This window comes from Pleurodeles waltl, chromosome 12 (assembly GCF_031143425.1).
Source record: "Pleurodeles waltl isolate 20211129_DDA chromosome 12, aPleWal1.hap1.20221129, whole genome shotgun sequence".
NCBI lineage: Eukaryota > Metazoa > Chordata > Amphibia > Caudata > Salamandridae > Pleurodeles > Pleurodeles waltl.
The window spans coordinates 266411920-266432423 of record NC_090451.1 but is presented as its reverse complement, the minus strand read 5'-3'; the positions used below and the strand labels follow the sequence as shown (position 1 = coordinate 266432423).

The 20504-nt window shown below is 42.8% G+C and overlaps 1 protein-coding gene across 3 annotated transcripts in view; it reads right to left on the bottom strand.

Annotated features, from left to right (window-relative positions):
• The window catches only part of ADCY7 (adenylate cyclase 7), a 601636-nt gene that overhangs the window by 72312 nt on the left and 508820 nt on the right, over window positions 1-20504 (bottom strand). For all 3 annotated transcript variants that reach the window (XM_069215519.1, XM_069215521.1, XM_069215522.1), the window contains one exon: window positions 1587-1659. In XM_069215519.1, coding sequence (XP_069071620.1) covers window positions 1587-1659 — 73 coding nt within the window. The remainder of the gene's footprint in view (window positions 1-1586; window positions 1660-20504) is intronic.

Below are 20504 nucleotides of genomic sequence, written 5' to 3'. Positions count from 1 at the left end.
TCCAGCTTGGGACCTCCATGACTTTCTTTTATTTAGGACTTACGTTAACATCTGGTTACCTAGAGCCAGTCTCCTAGACCACCTGGAATTGGGAGCAACAACCTGCAAAAACCAACCAGAGGCCCAGAACAGAAAGGCCTGTGTAAGTTGAAGATCACAAAGGATTTGAAACTTCTGACTGAAAGTACAGATGTGGGAGTGCTTGGATTAACAGACATTTCAATAACTCCAAAACATATGGCCAGTGCCCCTGCCTCCATTCACTTTTTTCACTTGCTGTTCACATGTACTGACCTGCAGTATGCTCAGAATGTAAGTGATAGACATACACCCAAGAGCGACATATCAATCCTAAGGAGCTGCGCTTTTAAAGGGACTGAGTGAGGGCAGAAAAGGGTATATTTTTTATGATAAACTAATAACCTGATTGATTGTAAGGGAATGGCCAAGCACACTGGTCAGAACCCAGAACGGGGAATTCGAGATAAGGAATATGACAAAGGAAAGACAAATATGTATTCAGAGGAATGAAAAAAGCTGACAGCTAGATTGTCGTTCTGTTTGCAGAAGGATATCTCTTCAAAGGAGCAGGGCATAAATTGTCAAGGTTTGGTCAGAAATCATTTCATCTTGGTTTCAGAGAATCCAGGAGGCATTAAGAGGGATCAAAGTGGAGAACCTTGCTTGGACTTTACCTCTAAAGCTTTGGTTGAGGGAAGAAGATGAATGAGTATGAAGATACAGAACACCTAAAAGCATCAGGCAGAAAAGAACACGTCACAAAAAAAGACTTCCAAAGAACAGTAGAATTTATGAGATGCTCCAAGACAAAGCAGGAAACTTAGCAGGGGAAATTGGTGCTAAAATAGGTTATGGGAGGTGTATATCAGAAGCTCCTGAAAGTGTTTCTCTGGTGTGCATTTCTACACGTGTCCAAAGGGTTACAGGGCCAAGCCGGCATGACGGAGGAAGAAGGCAGAGGTTTATCCCTTTATCCTGTCAATGTATGTGGAGTCATGGAAACATAGGCGTCATTGGTGTGAACACACAGCTGTCTAGCTTTTGGTCTGAAACCAGCCCCAAAAGACAGCACATCTACTGGAAAAAGTCTGAAACCTTGATGTCAGCTGACATCCAGTGTCACTGACCACGGGCAGCGCGCCCTAAAACAGAAACACTGCATTTCTCACTGTTCTGCAATGCGCACTTGTTTTCTGTTGTTTCAAGGGCTAGTCAGGAGCACATGTTGAAAACCTGTGCAAGAGGACCACCAAACTGCAGAGCAAGCAGGCCATAAATCATCCGGGTTTTAACTTTCACAAATGCATAACATTTACAAAAGTACTTGAAATTGGAATGTAGAATATGTTGATTTCCTTTTGGCTTGGCAGAGGCCTCGGGAAATGGAGTTGTGCTGTTTTTATAAATTATAGTGACAATTATGCAAAAAGCCTGGTGGTAAGTATTTTAAGAATATAAACACCCATTCTAATAATAATATGCTAATGGTTAATGCAAAACTATGAATAAGATGCCAAACTGCATTCTGTAGGCCCAAGGACCCATCTCATAAATCATTTACCTACCTCTTTCTCCAGTCCCTTTTCGGTGAAGTAAAGAAATATTCCATAGAAGTCATCGGATTTACCAAACCAGGGCCTGCAGACAAGAAAATATGGAGTTAGACATAAGGGTTCAAATGAAAAAGTTGCAAATTTAATGAAGGATCAACAAACTACGTGGTCACCATGCCTCAAGTGAAACCTTTGCTGCTAGAGGCAGATTCCCACTTTATGGCAAGCTTAGGTGCACCCAGATAGTCCCCTACTGGTTCCCCATGCTAAATGATATCCAAAGGTTTGAGCCAACAGAGGTCTATTTGCATATTTAAATATTTTATTAAATATACTGTGCAGAAACATTTCCTGCAGTGAGCACTAGTATAATTCTTTGAAAACATTTGTTTGCTTGAGACCTGAAAATGTGCTCGAGGTCATTATTGGTGACTGGGGTATTAAGGTTCCCTATAAGTAATTTTGCTAATTTATCCTATAGCTCTAATGATAATTGCAAGATGGAGGATGAGTACTGCTCAACAAAGACAACCCCTTCCTCCCTGTTCTTCTTGCTGTTCCTTTGTTTTAAGTTGTCATGCCATTTCCACGTTGCTTCCCACCAGAGGTGCCTCAAGAAGGTTCAACTTGAGCTCCCGCCTATTGACAGAGGTTCCTCTTATTCCAGACTCCTCTTCGAGGAGGAAAATATGACTCCAGCCTTACTGGGACTAGACAAGGCACAGCTGAAACTGTAGGGGACTGTCCTGCTGTTGCCACCAAGACCCATTGTGGATGTTTCCAGCCAGTCCGAAGACTCCTCCACCTCTAGAGACTAGAAGAATAGCCTGAGCCAGCTCTACCACGCACCAAGGGACAAATGCAGGCTTCTGAAAATTCAACCTCATCGGACACTTTCATACACATCTGCTGTGCCCCTTGCAGTATGCATCAGGAACAGAGACACTGTACCTGGGAGATCCACCCTGCATGTGTATTGGAGATTGTGGTGAATCAGTCAGATTAACACACTGCTCTTTGTGGCAACCGTAATTAATTTCATTATTTAATCCCTTTGATCTGCCGTGCCTGATCAGTCTCCATGAAAGGGTATTTTTACTGCTGCTGCATGTACAGCACCTGTCCTTCTGTGAAAGGAAGCCTCATTGCTGCTGCCTGTATAAAGAGGGGGAACAAGAGACAGTGTGAGAGACAGGGAAAGGAAAACTGTGTGGATGTGTGAGAGAGAGGGAGAGACAGAGGGAGGGGGAGTGTGTGTGAGAGAGTGAAAGGGAAGGAGGGAGATAATATGTGTGTGTGAGAGAGAGAAAGAGGGAAAGAGCTGCTGCCCATGCTGTATTGGCTGTATGTGTAATAAAAGCTTGCATTGTTGTTGCGTGCTGTATCTGCTCTGTTTGTGTGTTTGCATTTTATACACCTTCTGACACACTGGTTTGTGTGCATTCCTGAAACTGAAAAGCCCTTTGACTATAAAAACGCAGCAAAATTGCATTTATCAATGCTTGTTTTTTAAAATAGCTTTTGCACATAGTTTTGTCAACAAGGTGAGCAAAGTTAGTTATGGGTGGCTTTGAGAACATGTAATGTTTGAAGCTTGCCTGTGTGTCACTGGCATAGGTGTGAATGTATTCAAGGATGATGGCTCAGGGTGATCAAGGACTTCCTAAACAAGATGAGCGGTGAAATAGCATAACCTGGCTGTGCCATTATGCTTAAAACGAGAGAAGGGGTGGTTATTTTTTTGTATTGTGCAAAATGAATTGTTAAATGTAGTGCACTGAAAATATATCAGTAAAGGTGCACAATGACGTTAATGTTTCATGTAAGCCACATTTAAAACTAGTTTGCAAGAAAGTCTATGTTATAGTATTTTAGAAATGTTATTCTTTATAATCATTTTATATTCAACAAGTTTGACATTTAAAGTGTATTTGAACAAAGTATATTTGTGTTCGTTTCAGTCTAGTCGGAGTGAAGGCTAATGAACAAGGAGCTTTTTGTGCACAAGAGATAAGAGAGTCTGAGAGAAGCGCTACTGGGCGAAAGGAGTATCCTGGCATTGGCAACATAGCTTTGGAGATTCCTGAATGAGAGGGTGTATCAAGGTCGCGTGCCGAAGGCTTAAAAAAACTGGACTATTAATTATAATTGATTTGTAGGTTTTTTTTTTTTTTTTTCAAATTAGAGTTTTAGTTATGAGGTCACCACACCTAGAAAAAACAAGATTTAAGTGTGGTTTAGTAGGCGAGACATTCCGATTCTCTTTGGCCCTTGCTCAGAGCAGACCTTTTGCGGTACAGATCTCATACTTTCTATTTGGCTTTATGCACCTCACCTCTCTAACTTTCCACTGAAGGGAGGGAGACGTGACGCCTCTGGAAGGTGCTCCAGGTCATTATATGGCAATTAATGTAGGGCTCCATACATTTGTTTGGCTTGGTCAATGGTACAATATCACAGAAAAGCATTGTCCTTTGAGATTCCCACAATATGGCACATTTAATATGAGGTTTATTGAAAATTTGAGGAGAGTGTTAAATGAAATGAAGCCACCTCCTAGACCTGCACAGTGTGAAGCACTTAATGCTTGGAAACATACTCCTCATGCAAGAGAAAATGAAAAATATCAGGGCAGAGTGCAGAAAGCTATGCATACTTATGCAGATTTTAGATGGGATGCCGAGCAGAGAAGGTAGAGAACTGACACGATAGGAGTTCGACTGTATCCAGCTTTGACAACAGATGCAGTTGAAAGAGAAAGGGAAAGGAAAACAACTCGGAAACCAAAAGAGAGGAAACCAAAAAAGTCTGACAGGAGTATGGACAGCAATGAAGGCTCTGGAGATAGTCTTTTGGATGTGTTACTTTCCCAACGTCCACCTCCATATAATGAAGTTAGGGATGAATTTGGAAATCAGACTGTTGGTGGTAGTGGTTGGACTAACGTCGCGATTGCTACAACTAAGATGACCCTAAGTCCTGTGGGAGTTACTTCCACTAGCATACCCTGTGATTTAAGAAGCGAAGTTTTGAGAATGTGTTCCAGTTGATCCTATAGTGAGTGATGTTGATGCCCTACAGTCCCAGTTACTATATGCTGGTAGCTCCTATGTATAAAACAGAAGGCTCCAGGAGAAACATGTAAAATTTGACCGTACCCAATAATGCTAAAAGGCAGAGCGGAGTTCCAAATAATTTGGCATTAGGGAGTTTGTTACTTTAGTTCCAACATGCACTAGCACTCCATGTGGAGCGAGTGCAGATGCAACTTTGAATATGTCAGGATGCACTTCGAGAGGTACATATCAGCGGATACCCGCACATAACACTTTTGCATGGGAACCCCCTTTGAATTTGGGAAATGGTGCACAGGGAAGTGATTCCACATCTACAATTTCTGTGGTGACACTATGCATTACTGCAAAAGAGATAGATGACTGGGTACAACTCTTAAATGGAAATACTCTATCTTTGGAGAGTATTAGTTTAGAAGTGAGTCAGGGAACGCTTCCATCCACATCGAGACAGAGGACATTAAACGTGGCAAAGTTGAAATTGGATGTAATGATTTTTTGAAATCCTGGCTTGGAACAGCTAGAAACTTATCAAGAATACAAGCTTGCCTTCATGTGTAGGGATATTACTAAGTGAGCGGGCCAGGTTCCTGATAAATTGGCAGAATTGTCTAAAAAATATGAGGTAGACGTAAATAAAACTAAGGCTTTGCAAAGGAGCTATCAAGTGTGTTCCAGTGAAAAGGACATTGCAGATATGAGAACTCCAGGATAGAAAACTCAGATTAGGGAACTGATTTAGAACATTAGGAAACTGAATAAATTAGATAAGTGGGAGACTAAATGGGGGATAAAGAAAAGGGCGAAGAAACCTTCGGCTGAACTGCCACCAATTAGAGCAGAGGGAGGTGTTACAACCTTGCCCTTGAGAGAAGTGTCTGGTGGTGGTTATGTTCATGTGCCGTGGAATTGAAGTGATCTTGCATCATTTACCAATGATTTTCCAAAGTTGAGAGAGAAGCCAGTGGAATGGTACTGACAGGTTGAAAGGTTTGTGAAAATTTCACAGGTGTTGTGGATTGATTTGAATACATTGTTTGACATTGTCGTCCTGAATGACTGAGTGTAAAATAGCTGTTTGATGGCCCGAGAGAGAACTGAGTAGGAACGTAGTAACTAAGGGTCCTTCGCCGGTAGTGATGAAAAAATATCAGGAGGTCATGACATTCCTGAAAGGGAAGGTGCCTTCTCAAGATGTTGATTCGGTCAAGATTGATAGAACAACTCAAGAACCAAAAGAGTCGATCCATGCTTACTATGAAAGGCTGTTACAGGTATTTAAACAGTATAGCGGTATGAAGACTTTAGAGGCAAAAGATATGGGACATTTTGCATTGAGGTTTGTGACAGGACTGAGGCTAGAGATAAGTCTAATGATTCAGCAGCATTTAATCTGTTGGCAGAATAAGTCTATTGACAATATTTTGCGTTATGCTAAGTATCGCCACGATGAAATAGAGATGAAGAAGAAAAAGTTGAAGGAAAACTTGATGCTTGCCAAGATGAAAGCAGCTCAAAGAACTAGCCAGATGCCTATCGCTGTAAATAATGCCAGTACAATGCAAAGTGTATATCAACATCCACATAATCCAATGCAAGGTAGAATGTCGATGAGACCCAATAGACCCTAGTACAGAAATGGATGTAAATAGTCAAAAAATGTCAACTCCTTGTCACCTCTGCAAGCGTGAATGTCGTTTAAATCCGGATAATCAGGTCCAAAATGCAGGATTTATGCCTTCTCAGAATAACAATCCTAACCAGATTTTAGGGTGTCCAAACACCTAGGAGCCAAACGTTTAACGTGCCGCAAGATCCAGTGATGCAAGACCCCAAATGCTACAGCAGAATGTTATTGGATCATGCCAGAATATAAATCAGGGCATGAGAATGAATGTGAATGGGCCACAGAATAATAGTCAGTTTCAACAGTGCCCTTTGACACCAGTGAAAGAAATGGCTCCGATCAGTAAGCCTGACAGTGCCTTAGAGCGGAGGAAGACTATGTACTTGGGGCAGCCCTAGAGGTAGACCAGAGTGAAACATTCATAGATAGTAAAGTGGATGGCCGTCCCGTGTCATTTTTAGTTGACACTGGTGCTACCTGTTCTACTCTAAGAACAGTAGAAGTCCCAAACCTACCCATCTCGGGGAAAACAGTCCAAGTTGTTGATGTGGAGAACAAACAAATGACAGCTCAAGAAACTGCCCAGTCACAGTAAAAATAGGATCATTTGAAGACAAGCACAAGTTTATAATACGTGATCGCAGTCCAGTGAATCTCTTGGGAAGAGACTTACTGTCAAAATTAAATTGTGGTTTCTACTGTACCCAAGCAGAAGTAGAAGTTCATACCCAAGATGAGGATGCAGTCTTTACACTGATGAAAAGTTAAATGCATTGCACCTTACTGACTTTGTCAACAGTTGCGATTTGCCTCCAGATTTGAGAGAAACTGTTGAACTTGAAGAGTGGAATTGTTCAGGAAAAGATATCAGACTGATAAAAGGTGTAGAACCTGTCCAGATTACTATTAAACCAAATGTTGAATTTCCAAAAACCCCAGCATATAGTGTCGTAGTTGAACTCTCGCTCCTAGGCGAGACTGCTGGTTTAGGGATGACAGCACTTTTGTTTGTAGACGACTTGGCCAATCCTACAACAAGTTGCAGCTGTCGCCCCAACCTTCCCGGCTCACAAGCAGTGCCTCACCATATACCCAAACAGTAAAAGGTGATTTCTGTCAGCCTTTACGCATGGGCTCTAGAATGCAACATCTCAGGGGAGTCGTGTTGGAACGGATATTAACCTTTTCTCATATTAACAATATGTCTCAGTCACACACAGGCAATAAAGGAGATGCAGGAGAGTTTTTAACAGGTTTATTTAAAAGACTGCAATCTACTGTAAAATGCATGAGCTGCAGTGATTAGGATAATGAACAATGCAAGAAGCAGAATGGTAAAGATGAGAGTCATGAATACAAAGAGTTCAACCATATTGCAATGAACATGAAATGAAAATGATCTCTAAATCCCTAGCATGGAGAACTTGGGGCCAGATGTAGGAAGCATTTTGCATGGTGCACACTGCAAAAATCGCAGTTTGCGCAATGCAAAATTATCATTGCGATGCTCATTCACATTTTGCGAGTCGGTACCGATTCGCAAAATGTGAATGCGACTCGCAAGTAGGAAGGGGTGTCCCCTTCCTATTTGCGACTCGCATCGCGATGCTAAATTGCTCGCAAAGCAATTTGCAGTTACCACCAGTGTCACACTGGTAGTAACCAATTCACAAAAGGGAAGGGGCCTCCATGGGAGTTTATTTTGTTTGTGGAAAACGTGCTTATTTTAAATTGCCAAAAGGATGGTATGGAACGTTTTATTTGGGGATTGGTTTTCCCAAAAGTTATCATGCAGAACATTTTGACGATTCTATTTGGACACAAGGTTCTAGATCTAGTCACTAGTACTGCTGGAGCGCTACTGGTCATAAATTCTGAGAAGATAGCGATCAGATCAATGGTTTTACAAAATCGACTTGCATTAGACATGTTGCTTGCAAAAGAGGGCAGAGTCTGTTGGATGCTTAAGGTCCAACAATGTTGTACTTTCATTCCAGATACAAATAAGGATTTGCAGAAGTATATCCGCAATATTTCAGGGTTGACAAAGGATTTGAAAGGGGCTGGTGCATGGGAAACGATTGAAGATGGATTTTCTGCTATAAGTAGATGGTTTGGAAATTTGGGAAGTAAAATTGTAGGGTTCGTTTTGAGACCACTGTTGATTATTTCCATAGTGAGACTAGTTATGTTTGTTGGACACAAAATTTTCTGAGGAATGAGGATTTAGCAAAGCAGAAAGAGAAAGAGAGCAGAGGTTGAGTCGGGAAATAGTCGGTGTAAATGTTACGATGAAATGAAACGTTTGGAAGAATCCAGACAAAAGCTGTTCAAAACAACTAGGCTTTAGAGAGTTTCATTAAAGAATGAAGTGGGTTTGTGATGACGCTGCACGTCATTAGAGGGAGCGCTGAAAGAGCATAACCTGGCAGTGCCATTATGCTTCTTAAAATGTGAGAAGGGGTGTTTAGTTTTCTTTTTGTAATGTATAAAACAAATTGTTAAACGTAGTGCACTGAAAATATATCAGTAAAGGTGCACAATAAAGTTAATATTTCATGTAAGCCACATTTAATACTCGTTTGCAAGAATGTCTATGTTATAGTATTTTAGAAAAGTTATCCTTTATAATTGTTTTTTATTCCACAAGTTAGACATTTAAAGCATATTTGAACTAAAAGTATATTCATGTTCATTTTAGTTTGGTCGGAGTGAAGGCTGCATTCTTTTTATATATTCTAATCTTCAACATGAAAGCTTGTTTTCCCAAAGCTGCAGGAGCTAAAACTAACAAGGAGCTCATTGTGGATGAGAGATAAGAGTGACTGAGAGAAGCTCTACTGGACTAAAATCTGGCAACTATTAGTACATGCACATTTTCTTAAGTCTGTTTCAGTAGTCCTGAAATAAGCTACAATAACTAACAATCTTTGATTGCCGTATGCAAGTAATTCTGCAGGTATTACGTGTTTTTTACCAAGTTTAATATGATTCCCCACAATCCAAATCCCTACCCTTGCACCCTTTTACACTCTCTGATCACCATCACTCTCACTTTCCTACTCATCCGGTCCTCATATTTTGCCTGCTGTCTTATTTGCAAGGGTCCAATCCACACACTCCCTTCACGGTGTTCTGTAAAAAGCACCTAAATGTCAATCACGCTAAAAAAACACTCTGGTAATCATACACATTAAATAGTTTAGATGACAATGTTACAACAAAACAGAAAGCTGGTCTGAAACTAGAGACTTATAACGAAATTCTTTGCACTTAAAAGATCATGGCACACATCAGGGCTAAACAACTCCAGGTCTATGTAATAGCTAATAATCTAAGATAATAAGGCTCCCAAACTCTCCAGAACAGTTAAGTAGCCCTATGTGACAAGCAAGAAACCTATATCCATTTTTTCTGACCTTAGTTCATAAGTTTGATATGAAAGACCACAACATAGTAACTCAACAACCTCGATGAAGCTCAGGAGTTAGAGGATTGGCCTTCTACGGGCTATATCATTGATGATGATGATTTGGAGGCAAAATGTCCCGTAGAACATTGCAAATCGTCTATTTCTCTCTCATCCCCTATGGAATTCATATCTGCATCACTCCATTTGCAGTCGCACACGTCTTCAGGAGTAACGGTCATAGCATATCCTTTCATATGTGAGGTGATGAAATGAAGCAAGTTACACTGCTTTTCAGTGCATGGTAGTTCAAACTATTCCACTTCACTGACACGATCAAGACTTTGCAAATTCCACTGACTGAGGAGGTCCACTCTGCCCCCAAGGACATTTGAAACAGTGGCATTCTTCCAGATACTGAGCATGAACATCACTGCATCAGCAGCATCAGTGTTTCACTAGTACCAGTGCTTTAAATCCACAAATTCAAGATCAGCCGTCACACCTTTGGCTACAGGATGGTACATCTCTGCAGCTCTCTGCCCGTGGAAAGAGACTCACATCTCTACGACTCTTTGCCCATGAAAGGAGACTTACATGCCTGAGTCTCTCTGCCCATGAAAGGAGATTCACATGTCTGAGACTCTCTGCCCATGGAAGGAGACTCATATTAGATATATACTGATTAAAGAAGAAACTTTTCAGGGAACTCATCTGATGATATCGCTATTCGTTAAATTAACCATATCTCTAGACTATCTATCCAAATTGCTCTTCTTTCTACGTCTCAGTCACAGTCATCCTACCATGCTTTACCTCACATCCCACGTCTGCACTAGTGCTACGAAATATGTCAAAGCCACATTTTGGCTCAGGTTTGACCCTATAGTCCTTCTCTCATGCACTTGAAAGAAAACAGTCACATTAACAAATATCAGGATTTTGAGATGAGGTTTAAGACAGTCTGAGACAATACAACTGTTTTACAGTACACCTCAAAAGTGGTCATGAGCTGCTGATTTTAAATGAAGTGAACCCAGAGCAGAATTGATGGTGAAAGAAGGCGAGTAAGGTGAGGGCCATCTTGAAAGTTCTCGGCGTCAAGGAAAGCTTAATTCTGGAGAGAGATTTTCAAACAAGAGGTGCTAGGAGAGAAAGATCTGATTAACACAGTGTTGTAAGGAATCTCCAACGCAGTGTTTGTCAGTGCAGGGAGATGGTCTGTGCAAGCTAGGTGAAGCAAGACGAAGGATGGATTCAAACATGTGCCTATGGTGAAGGTGCCTACTCTTTTATATAAGACCCCCCCCCCTTCAAGGTCCAGAGGGCAAAGAGAACTGATTTGCATGCCATGTGACTACTTGCACGGATAATTCACATATACCATATCATAGGGGGAGAATTACTGAGTCTACTCACCATGATGAAAGCCCTGGACCAGACAGGCCAGCATTATAGGGCTGAAAAATGTTGACGCAATAATAGGGTAATATGGCCATCCTATCCTTAAAACCCTATATATAGTGATTTTAACCTTTTCCATCCATCCTGTTTTTAAAGGGACACCTGGGAGTGGCTGAGGAACTTTTAACTGTTATGTCCTCCTCTTAAGTAGAACTATTCTAAGAGCTCCATGGAACATGGTTTAGCCCACCATGACTTACAGGTGTCAGGGTGAACCCAATGAGGAAGCATGCCACTATTAGAATGGATGAGGGTTACATATAAAAAATAATTTCTGCTCCCTTAGTCTCACCTCTTTAGTAGGGGATGTATGGGTGAGGCACATAACCTCTCTGTTTAGAAAGAATCTCTCCTACAATAGAGGGGCAATTGTTAGTTTGCCTGGGAATAGCCCTGGGAGGATGTAACCCTCCTTCCTCTACACATTAGAGGACCTCTACAACACCCACGGTCTGGAAGATCGGTGACCTTCCAGTCCAGCAGTTTGTGAAGATGGGATACACTGCCAAAAAGTGACGGATATCTCATTCACTACATTACAAAGTGCCATAGGTGGATGGGGTATCCGCCATGTTTGTGGTAGAGTATCCTATCTGCCAAACGCTAATCAGGGCCCTTAGCCTTGATAGGTTTAGATTAACAGTGAATATTAGCTCGAAATAGTTTCAAATCTGACCACCCCCCTTCCCCCCACACACAAGATGCAGGACTATGCAATTGGTCGGTACTTCATTAGATCTCAAAATGACGCAATATATAAAAATGGGTCATAACGTTTTTCACTATTCCCAATGATTAAATGCTGAGAAAACAAATCTACTATAGGGACCCCTAATATTTTCATTTACTATATGATAAAAGAAAACACGTTCTAAAAAATAATAGCATCCAGTTTGGGCGCCCCCACAATGCCGTGCAATCACATTTTCCTTTTGACAATAATTAACTTCTCGCCAAGCCAGGAACAGGACACACTGTGACATGGCTGATAAGCTTATTTCAGAGGCTTTCACACTCAAGGCAGCCAGATAGTCGACGTCATCAACTGCGATGTGCTTCATCATTGGCGACAGGGTGCTACAGCGCTTGGGTTATTTATAGGACTCAAACACCCTTCCACAAAAACAAGACAGGACCGTGTGATGACGCACCATTGTTTAGGGGGGAAAGGAATACAGGTTATCATTTAAGCACATCTTGTGCTGGTGATGCCGGCGCGCCACTGCGTGCTGTTTTAACAAGTAAAATGTGGCTCTGACCTGTTTAGAAAATAATCAGTACAAAATCGAGGGTTGCCTTTGACTCAATCCAATATGTACATGCATTGGGAGCTGATATGACAAAGCACGCTCTAATTTACTCAACAGAGGTAAAAAAACAGAACCACACAGCTTTGCCCATGTGTCTGAAAATCTCACATTCCCAGTGTCTTCAAGTAACTACAGAAACCTTCTTAGGCCCAGAGTTGGTTTGGGATAGAAACTAGGCCCTGGCACCTAAATAAAAGTGTACCCTATTGCCGTATCAAAGAGCTAAAAAAGTGGCCCACATTTATTTACACATTCACAATGGGGGCAGTTCTGAACTTGTACACACACCCTATGCAGGTGTTTTGCAAGGTGTGGATGCTTCTTCCCAGTGTGGGCCTCTTGGGGCAGACACCCCTGCCTTAGCCACACTGACTAAGGCTCCCTGCAACTCTCCTAAGCTCATCCCATCTTTCCTAAATCTACCCCTATTCTATCCCCTGTATCTCCTTCTCTCGGTTGGACTCAATCACCCTTAAGGTGCACCGTCTATCTCCTTGGGTTGCAGTAGCATGAATGGCGACCTCGATTTTTAATAATCCTTTCTATGAGTGGTGTCAGTCGATTTCTTAGCATTGCTGCATATCCCGTTCTGGACCACAGAGACCAGGACGCAAATTGGTTGTTAACTTTTTGTGGGGCATAGTCTTCTGCATCTGGGCGAACACCATAGACACAAATATATGAACAGCTTATGTTGATTTCGCGGGATTCTCAGTTTACAACAAATATATTTATCTAGGGCTTGTGTAGTCTGTCTTTAGTTTCACTTATGTTAAATCAAACCGTATGAAAATCGGAGGACCGGGTCGCCCCGGATTGTTTAAATAGAGCATCTCCAACCAGTAGCTCATGAGCTACTTGGCAGCTCTCCAGCCATTTGGAAGAAATTCTCCTGTGTTACCAACCCAGAATACTCAGATGATTTGATTTGCTTGATACATGTATACCAAAACTGAAAAGGAACGTATTCGAAAAGAAAACGTATTTTCAGCACTTATAATACCCAAAATATATCTAAAGCTGATATTTGAGTGATAAATCATGTGGTGTGGGGAGACGTATTATTAATATTATTACCTTGGTGCAGGGTAACTGCAGCTGTGGCTGTGTATAGTCCCTGTAGAGGCATTCCAAGGTGACAAATCCTTTTCTGCATTACTGCTGGCAACCCTACACAAGGGTGGTCACTGGTGGGAACCTTGCATAGCATGGCCACTGATGTACCCTTGCATAGCATGGCCACTGATGTACCCTTGCATAGATGTACCCTTGCATAGCATGGCCACTGATGTACCCTTGCATAGCATGGCCACTGATGTACCCTTGCATAGCATGGCCACTGATGTACCCTTGCATAGCATGGCCACTGATGTACCCTTGCATAGATGTACCCTTGCATAGCATGGCCACTGATGTACCCTTGCATAGCATGGCCACTGATGTACCCTTGCATAGATGTACCCTTGCATAGCATGGCCACTGATGTACCCTTGCATAGCATGGCCACTGATGTACCCTTGCATAGCATGGCCACTGATGTACCCTTGCATAGATGTACCCTTGCATAGCATGGCCACTGATGTACCCTTGCATAGCATGGCCACTGATGTACCCTTGCATAGATGTACCCTTGCATAGCATGGCCACTGATGTACCCTTGCATAGCATGGCCACTGATGTAACCTTGCATAGCATGGCCACTGATGTACCCTTGCATAGATGTACCCTTGCATAGCATGGCCACTGATGTACCCTTGCATAGCATGGCCACTGATGTACCCTTGCATAGCATGGCCACTGATGTACCCTTGCATAGCATGGCCACTGATGTACCCTTGCATAGCATGGCCACTGATGTACCCTTGCATAGATGTACCCTTGCATAGCATGGCCACTGATGTACCCTTGCATAGCATGGCCACTGATGTACCCTTGCATAGCATGGCCACTGATGTACCCTTGCATAGCATGGCCACTGATGTACCCTTGCATAGCATGGCCACTGATGTAACCTTGCCTGATGTGGTACAACAATAACACTAATAATAATTAGTACCTCGGGATGATTCTCTTCGAACATAAGTACTTCTTATTATGGGAAAGGGTGGTTTAAATATTATTCAGTCAGATAATTATCAAAGAGAGTTGTCGGCCATTTATTTGGAAAAGGCCATCTACTGATTGAAAGCTGCGATTAGTAGCCCGCTCGTACCATGAACAACTTCTGGGTATCACATCGCCATTGCTTTGTAATCAGATCTTGAGACATTAATTCCTCAAAAGATCGCGACAACACAAGCAACTGGAAGCCATTTCTTGCCTCGCATATTGCAGTGCTACACGTTACTTGATTTTTAGGTGCTGTTATAAGGAGATACAATTCTTTTTTCTAATGTTTAATAGTCATAACTCTAGTGGGCAGTTATTAACTGCATTTTTAAATCTGATTAGGATGCTGCACATGCTTTGTCCTGATGAGGCCGTAAATCACAGGCGGAAACATGTCAACACTTTCAATGCCTGAGGAGTCAATTCTGAAGATACAAGTGGAATATAAGGAATGATTACATCCTTTTTTTTGTAAACAGATTTTATTGGTAGCTTAACAAATAATACAAGATAGTCAAAGCAAGACTGGAATACTCTGTCATGCAATATAATGGTGCCGAATGTTCACAAACATTGATAACTGATAATTCACAGTCTTGTGACCACAAAGTCCCCCTTCCCTGTTCCTCAGTCGGAAACTGGAATCACTAGGAGTCTTATGACGTGGCTTCTCTGGCATCTCCCAGTGTGTGATGTCTTTGGCATAGTGTTTCGAGTGGCAATCAGTGTGGGTGATCGGCGTTTACTAGATGAGGGAAAGGTGAGAAATATGGAGGTCAAGGGGTGGGGAGTCGTGGTGATGGCCCCCTAGAGGGGGAGGAAATTGGGGAGGCCTCCTGCACGGAAGAGTAGGGGTTTTCAGAAAATCTACTAGGGCCCCCCCAGGCTTGGGCAGTGTCTAAATTGCCAATACCGCACAGCGCTTCCCTCAGAAGGAGTGCCCCTTTGCAGACTTCCCATTTTCCCAGTTCTATATTCCAGGTTGTTAGGCGGGGGCCCATTAGGTTCTTCCAGTGGCGGGTTTGCTCTCGTTTGGTCAATATCAGACCCAAATTGTGAAATTTACTATTCACGTCTGCTTTGTGGAAACCAGGGTAGTAGGCAATGGCCCAGGGAGAGGAGGATCTCTTTGCCAGTTAGTTCCGCAACACTGCTGGTAATCCTCTCTCAATAAGTAGTCAGGTGGGGGCATTTCCAAACCATATGAAAAATGTTGGCACCCAACTCTCCGCATCTGGGGCATGAGGCGTCAGCCACTCAAAAATGCCTATTGATTCTGTCCGGTGTGAGGTAAGCCCTATGCAAAAGGTAAAAGCTAATTAATTTAAAATGTGCATTCCTGGATACTTTAGGGATGCTCTCCAGTATGGTCTCCCATGCTTTGTTGGAAATGGGGGTTCCAAAGTAATTTTCCCAACGGGTCGGCAGGGCTTCTAGTTGGTGTAGGGTGTCTGACTGAAGGATTGATTACTTCCTGACAAGATTTGTGCCAATGGATTTCGCCTTTGGACTATAATCTTCTGAACTACCACAGGGTGTATAAATGGACACTTAATTTATGTGCACACACCCCTCGCAAAGGGCTTACAATTGAGTTTGTCACATTTTGCACATTGTGTTTACATACAAGCTATGCACTTTGATAAGGCTATCAGTTTTTGTGTTTTGAATAAAAAAAAAAAACTTTACAATAAATGTGAAATGAATTTCAAAACATAACTAACGTTTGCGTATTGTACAAGAGAATGTGATAAGATATGTTCTGTGCTTGTCATGGGGGGGAGGGAGTAGGAAATCTTTAGAAATGACTGACGTATAGGAATGTTGATACAATTAACCAATAATGATGGGTACATTATTGTTTCAACTTAAATGGCGTTAGGAATTATCTTTCCCTCAGGGATCCACACTTTTTATATATAGTTGAGAATCCAGGTTCCAGGGGATTATTCGCACTGCCCTTCAGATTCCCCGATTTCTTGGGACAATGCATCTTCTGCTACTGAGTAGAACTCATAGACCCATGTACGTCTGAATTTAACTTTTTTTTCCCCCTGGGCCATAGGATCTCTGATTCTGGGTGGGCATATATAACCGTGTGCCTGTTGGGTCTATTCATTTTACCGGGAATATAACATCTTCCACTGGGTGAATCTCACAGACCCATGCACATGGGGTGTTTCTTCATTTTTCTAGCGATACAGCAGTTTTCATTCCTGGGACCCCATAGATTAATGTATGAATAGTCTCTGTTCATTTCTTAGGGCACACCATGCCCAGTCCTGGGTGGAGACCATAGTCCCATGTGGAAGTGGTGTCTGCTCATTATTCGTGGGACACAGATCTTCCACTCGTGTTGGAGCCCCACAGACCCATTTACACATTGTGTGTATTGATTACTTGGGACTTAACCTTCTTTAATCCTGAGCTGCCCTCATAGTTACCCGATTTCAGAGGGTTCCCAAATATCAGCTATAGACCAACGCACAAAAATGTCTGGATTCTCGTGGCTCACAATATCTCCACTACAGACTGGACCCAATAGATCCCTGATTAGTGGTATCTGTTAATATCATTGAGTCACACCCTTCCTAGACGTGGCTATCAAAGGCATAGCTCACCACGAAGTCAACATAAGAAATAATGCTGAGAAATAAAGTAAGGTAAATAAGTAAGCATATGCAAACACAATTCTGTCTCATGCCATGCTTAGGCACAACCAAAAATGTCCTGCAAAGTATTAGGTGCACACATTCAGGTTACACAGACACACCAAAATGCCTCCTACATTGGCCACACCATGAAACATAAGCTCTATTTACCACGCAAAACAAACTGAATAGCTTCCCATTCGGCTATCCAAAAAAAGATCTAAGGCCTCATTAGTGGAAGCATGGTCGGACTGGTCTATAGGGCAATCAGACAGTGCCCAACGGGCTGATCTGATAGATCAGTGTGTAAACCATTTGTTTAGCAGCTTGCAGGCCTGATTTAAACATTTATTTTTTTACTGTTGATTTCTCTGATATTACGACAACCATTGCATGCAGCAAAGACAAATGCATGCAGTTTCCCATCCTTTGCAAAAAAAAACAGAGCGTGTTTTTACAAGTTCAAAACTGTCCTGATTCATAAATGTGGGTCACTTTTTTAGCTATCAGTTTCAGAATGGGGGCCACTTATAATTTAGTGCACAGACCTATTTTGTGTCCCAGTCCGACCCTGAGCGGTAAGAAAATGAGAATGCAGTTATAAAGATTGATAATGCTAATGCCCGGGTTTGGTGCGCCACATAGTACCTGCGTGTGGAGGCAGTGAAAAATCTTGAAACTGATGGGTATAAATGGACTGAAGGAAACATGTAATGAAAGGTTCACTAACTTTGTCACATGCATAAGTCTCATGTTGGTGTACAAAAATGAGGTTGTACAGTGTAAATCCTAAATCACAGCAGGGGGCTGGCCCTCAAAGCTATTGAAAGGCTGGCTTACGTGTGGAAATAACCTGTTTTATTGACAGTAAAGAAGACAACTTACAGCTCTACTTGAAAGTCTTCTCAACACCAGACATTCCACATCCAAAAACGTGCTGCACTTTATGCGGCCATGGATGTCCAGCACCTACCTGAAGTTCAACCCCACCAAAACAAAATGCCTGCTGTGTGCCAAGAACAACAAGCAATAACCATTCCAAACCTGGATCAACTGCATGACTCTGGATGCATTGAAACCCAAACTTTCACCTAGCACCAAATCACATGGATTCAGCCTCACCACTAACCACACCCTCCAGGAATAAATTACAAAGAAAACCAAGATAACCTGGTACCACATCTCTCTACTATAGAAATTGAAAGTATTCCTCCTAGAAAGCGACTTTAGTACTGCCCTCATACTTTTGCTCCTAGATGGTGGCAGTGCCAATCTCCCTGCCCTCTACTCAACAACATCCTCATATTGTTGCATGCCTTATCAATTGCCTGATGAAATATGACCACTTGATCCCTTCCCTGATTGAACTTCACGGGCTCTTGTTGCAGGTATGTGTCATCTTCCTAACCAGATGCATCAGCTACAAAGCCATCACGACCAGCACCCGACCTATAGGGCTATCAAGCTCACCATCTCTGGTGGATCAGAAACAGCCATGTCATCATTGATCATGATAATAAAGTACAAGACGAAAAACAAAACAACACGCCTTGTCCAATCTATCCACAAAGCATCTGGAGTGACATCACCATATCTATCAGCATGGCCTAATCCTACTCTCAGAACCCAGCCACCCCTCCAATCAGTCATTAGCTGTATCTTTGTCTTTGACTTTCCACAGTGCTCCATTGGGCTAGGTTTGTTCTATACAAACACCACATACATAAATTTTCGATTCATAAAAAGTAGACTCTCTCCTACATTTTCTTGTGAGTAAATCTCCTACAAACATAGGGCCTGATAACACTCCTAGGCGATGGGGTTACTCTGTCACAAACGTGATGTCTGCCATATTATGATTCCATTTTATCCTATGGAATTCGTAATACGGCGGATGAAATATCCGTCACATTTGTGATGGTGTGCTCCATCCACCAAGATCATAAACAGACACGTTGGCCCTCATTACGACCCTGGCGGGTGGGGAAGAAGTGGCGGTAATAGGCCGGCGGAAATAAAAATGGAATTATGACCATGGCGGTTACTGCCATGGTCATCCACCACTTCTCCACTCCGACCGCCAGGGCGGTGACGACCGCTGGGCTGCAGACTTCGGTCTCCAGCCCGGCGGCCATCACCAGACCGCCGGCGGTATCAGGACCCTGCATACCGCAATGGACTTCGGGTGGTTTGGAACCGCCACTAAATCCATGGTGGTAGGCACTATCAGTGCCAGGAAGTTCCTTCCCTGGCACTGATAGGGGTCTCCCCCACCCCCCCTCCCTACCCCCGAGTCCTCCCCCCCCACACACCCCACACCCTGTCATCCCCCAAAGGTGGCAGGACCCCCCCACCCCCAACATTGACTTACACACACCCCCTCCCCACCCCCAACATGAACATACACACACCCCTACACGCACACATACACTACAACACATATCTGCACACACACAAACAGACATGCAAACAGACCGACCCGCACACATTTTCAAGACACACAACACACCCCCGCATGCATACACGCACTCACACACCCACTCTACATACTCACACGCACACCCCCATACACGCACACAACACCCCCCACCCCCTCCCCTAACGGACAATCACCTTACCTTGTCCGGTGATCCTCCGGGAGGGGATGGGATCCATGGGGGCTGCTCCGTCGCCAGCTCCCCGTCATCAGAACACCGTCACACCGAATCCTGGGTTGGGATTCGGTGGGCGGTGTTCTGATGACGGGGCGGTGGAGGTGGAGCAGCCTCCACTTCCCCGCCGACCACCAGTATGGCTGCCAGCAGTCATGATTCGCTGCGCGGAAAACCACCTGCACTGGCAGTCTTCAGCACAGCGGTACCTCGGCAGTCTTGAGAAAAGACCGCTGAGGTTGAAATGAGGCCCATAGTTGTTTGTGGGTATTCACATGTCTTTTCCCATTCATACCCTGGAAAAAATCACAATGTACATCTGTCAAGTACAGGAACTGTGTCCTTGGGAAAATACAATAACATCAAAGTACAATTGTACTAATGTATAAGCATTTTCCATGTAATTTTCATACCATATAAAATTAAGGGTGCAAGGAGGCCGTTGCGTAAACTTAATTACTAATTCTCAAAGATTTTCCAGGAAAATTCCTGGAAACATTTACGTACTAAAAAAAAAATGCAAATCTGCACCAGATGTAGAAGTAAACATGTGTTTATCAGATCAATCTTTTTTTGAGAATTCTTCCCAGGAATTGCAGATATTTACAAACACAGATGCACTTGCTAGTGGGAAC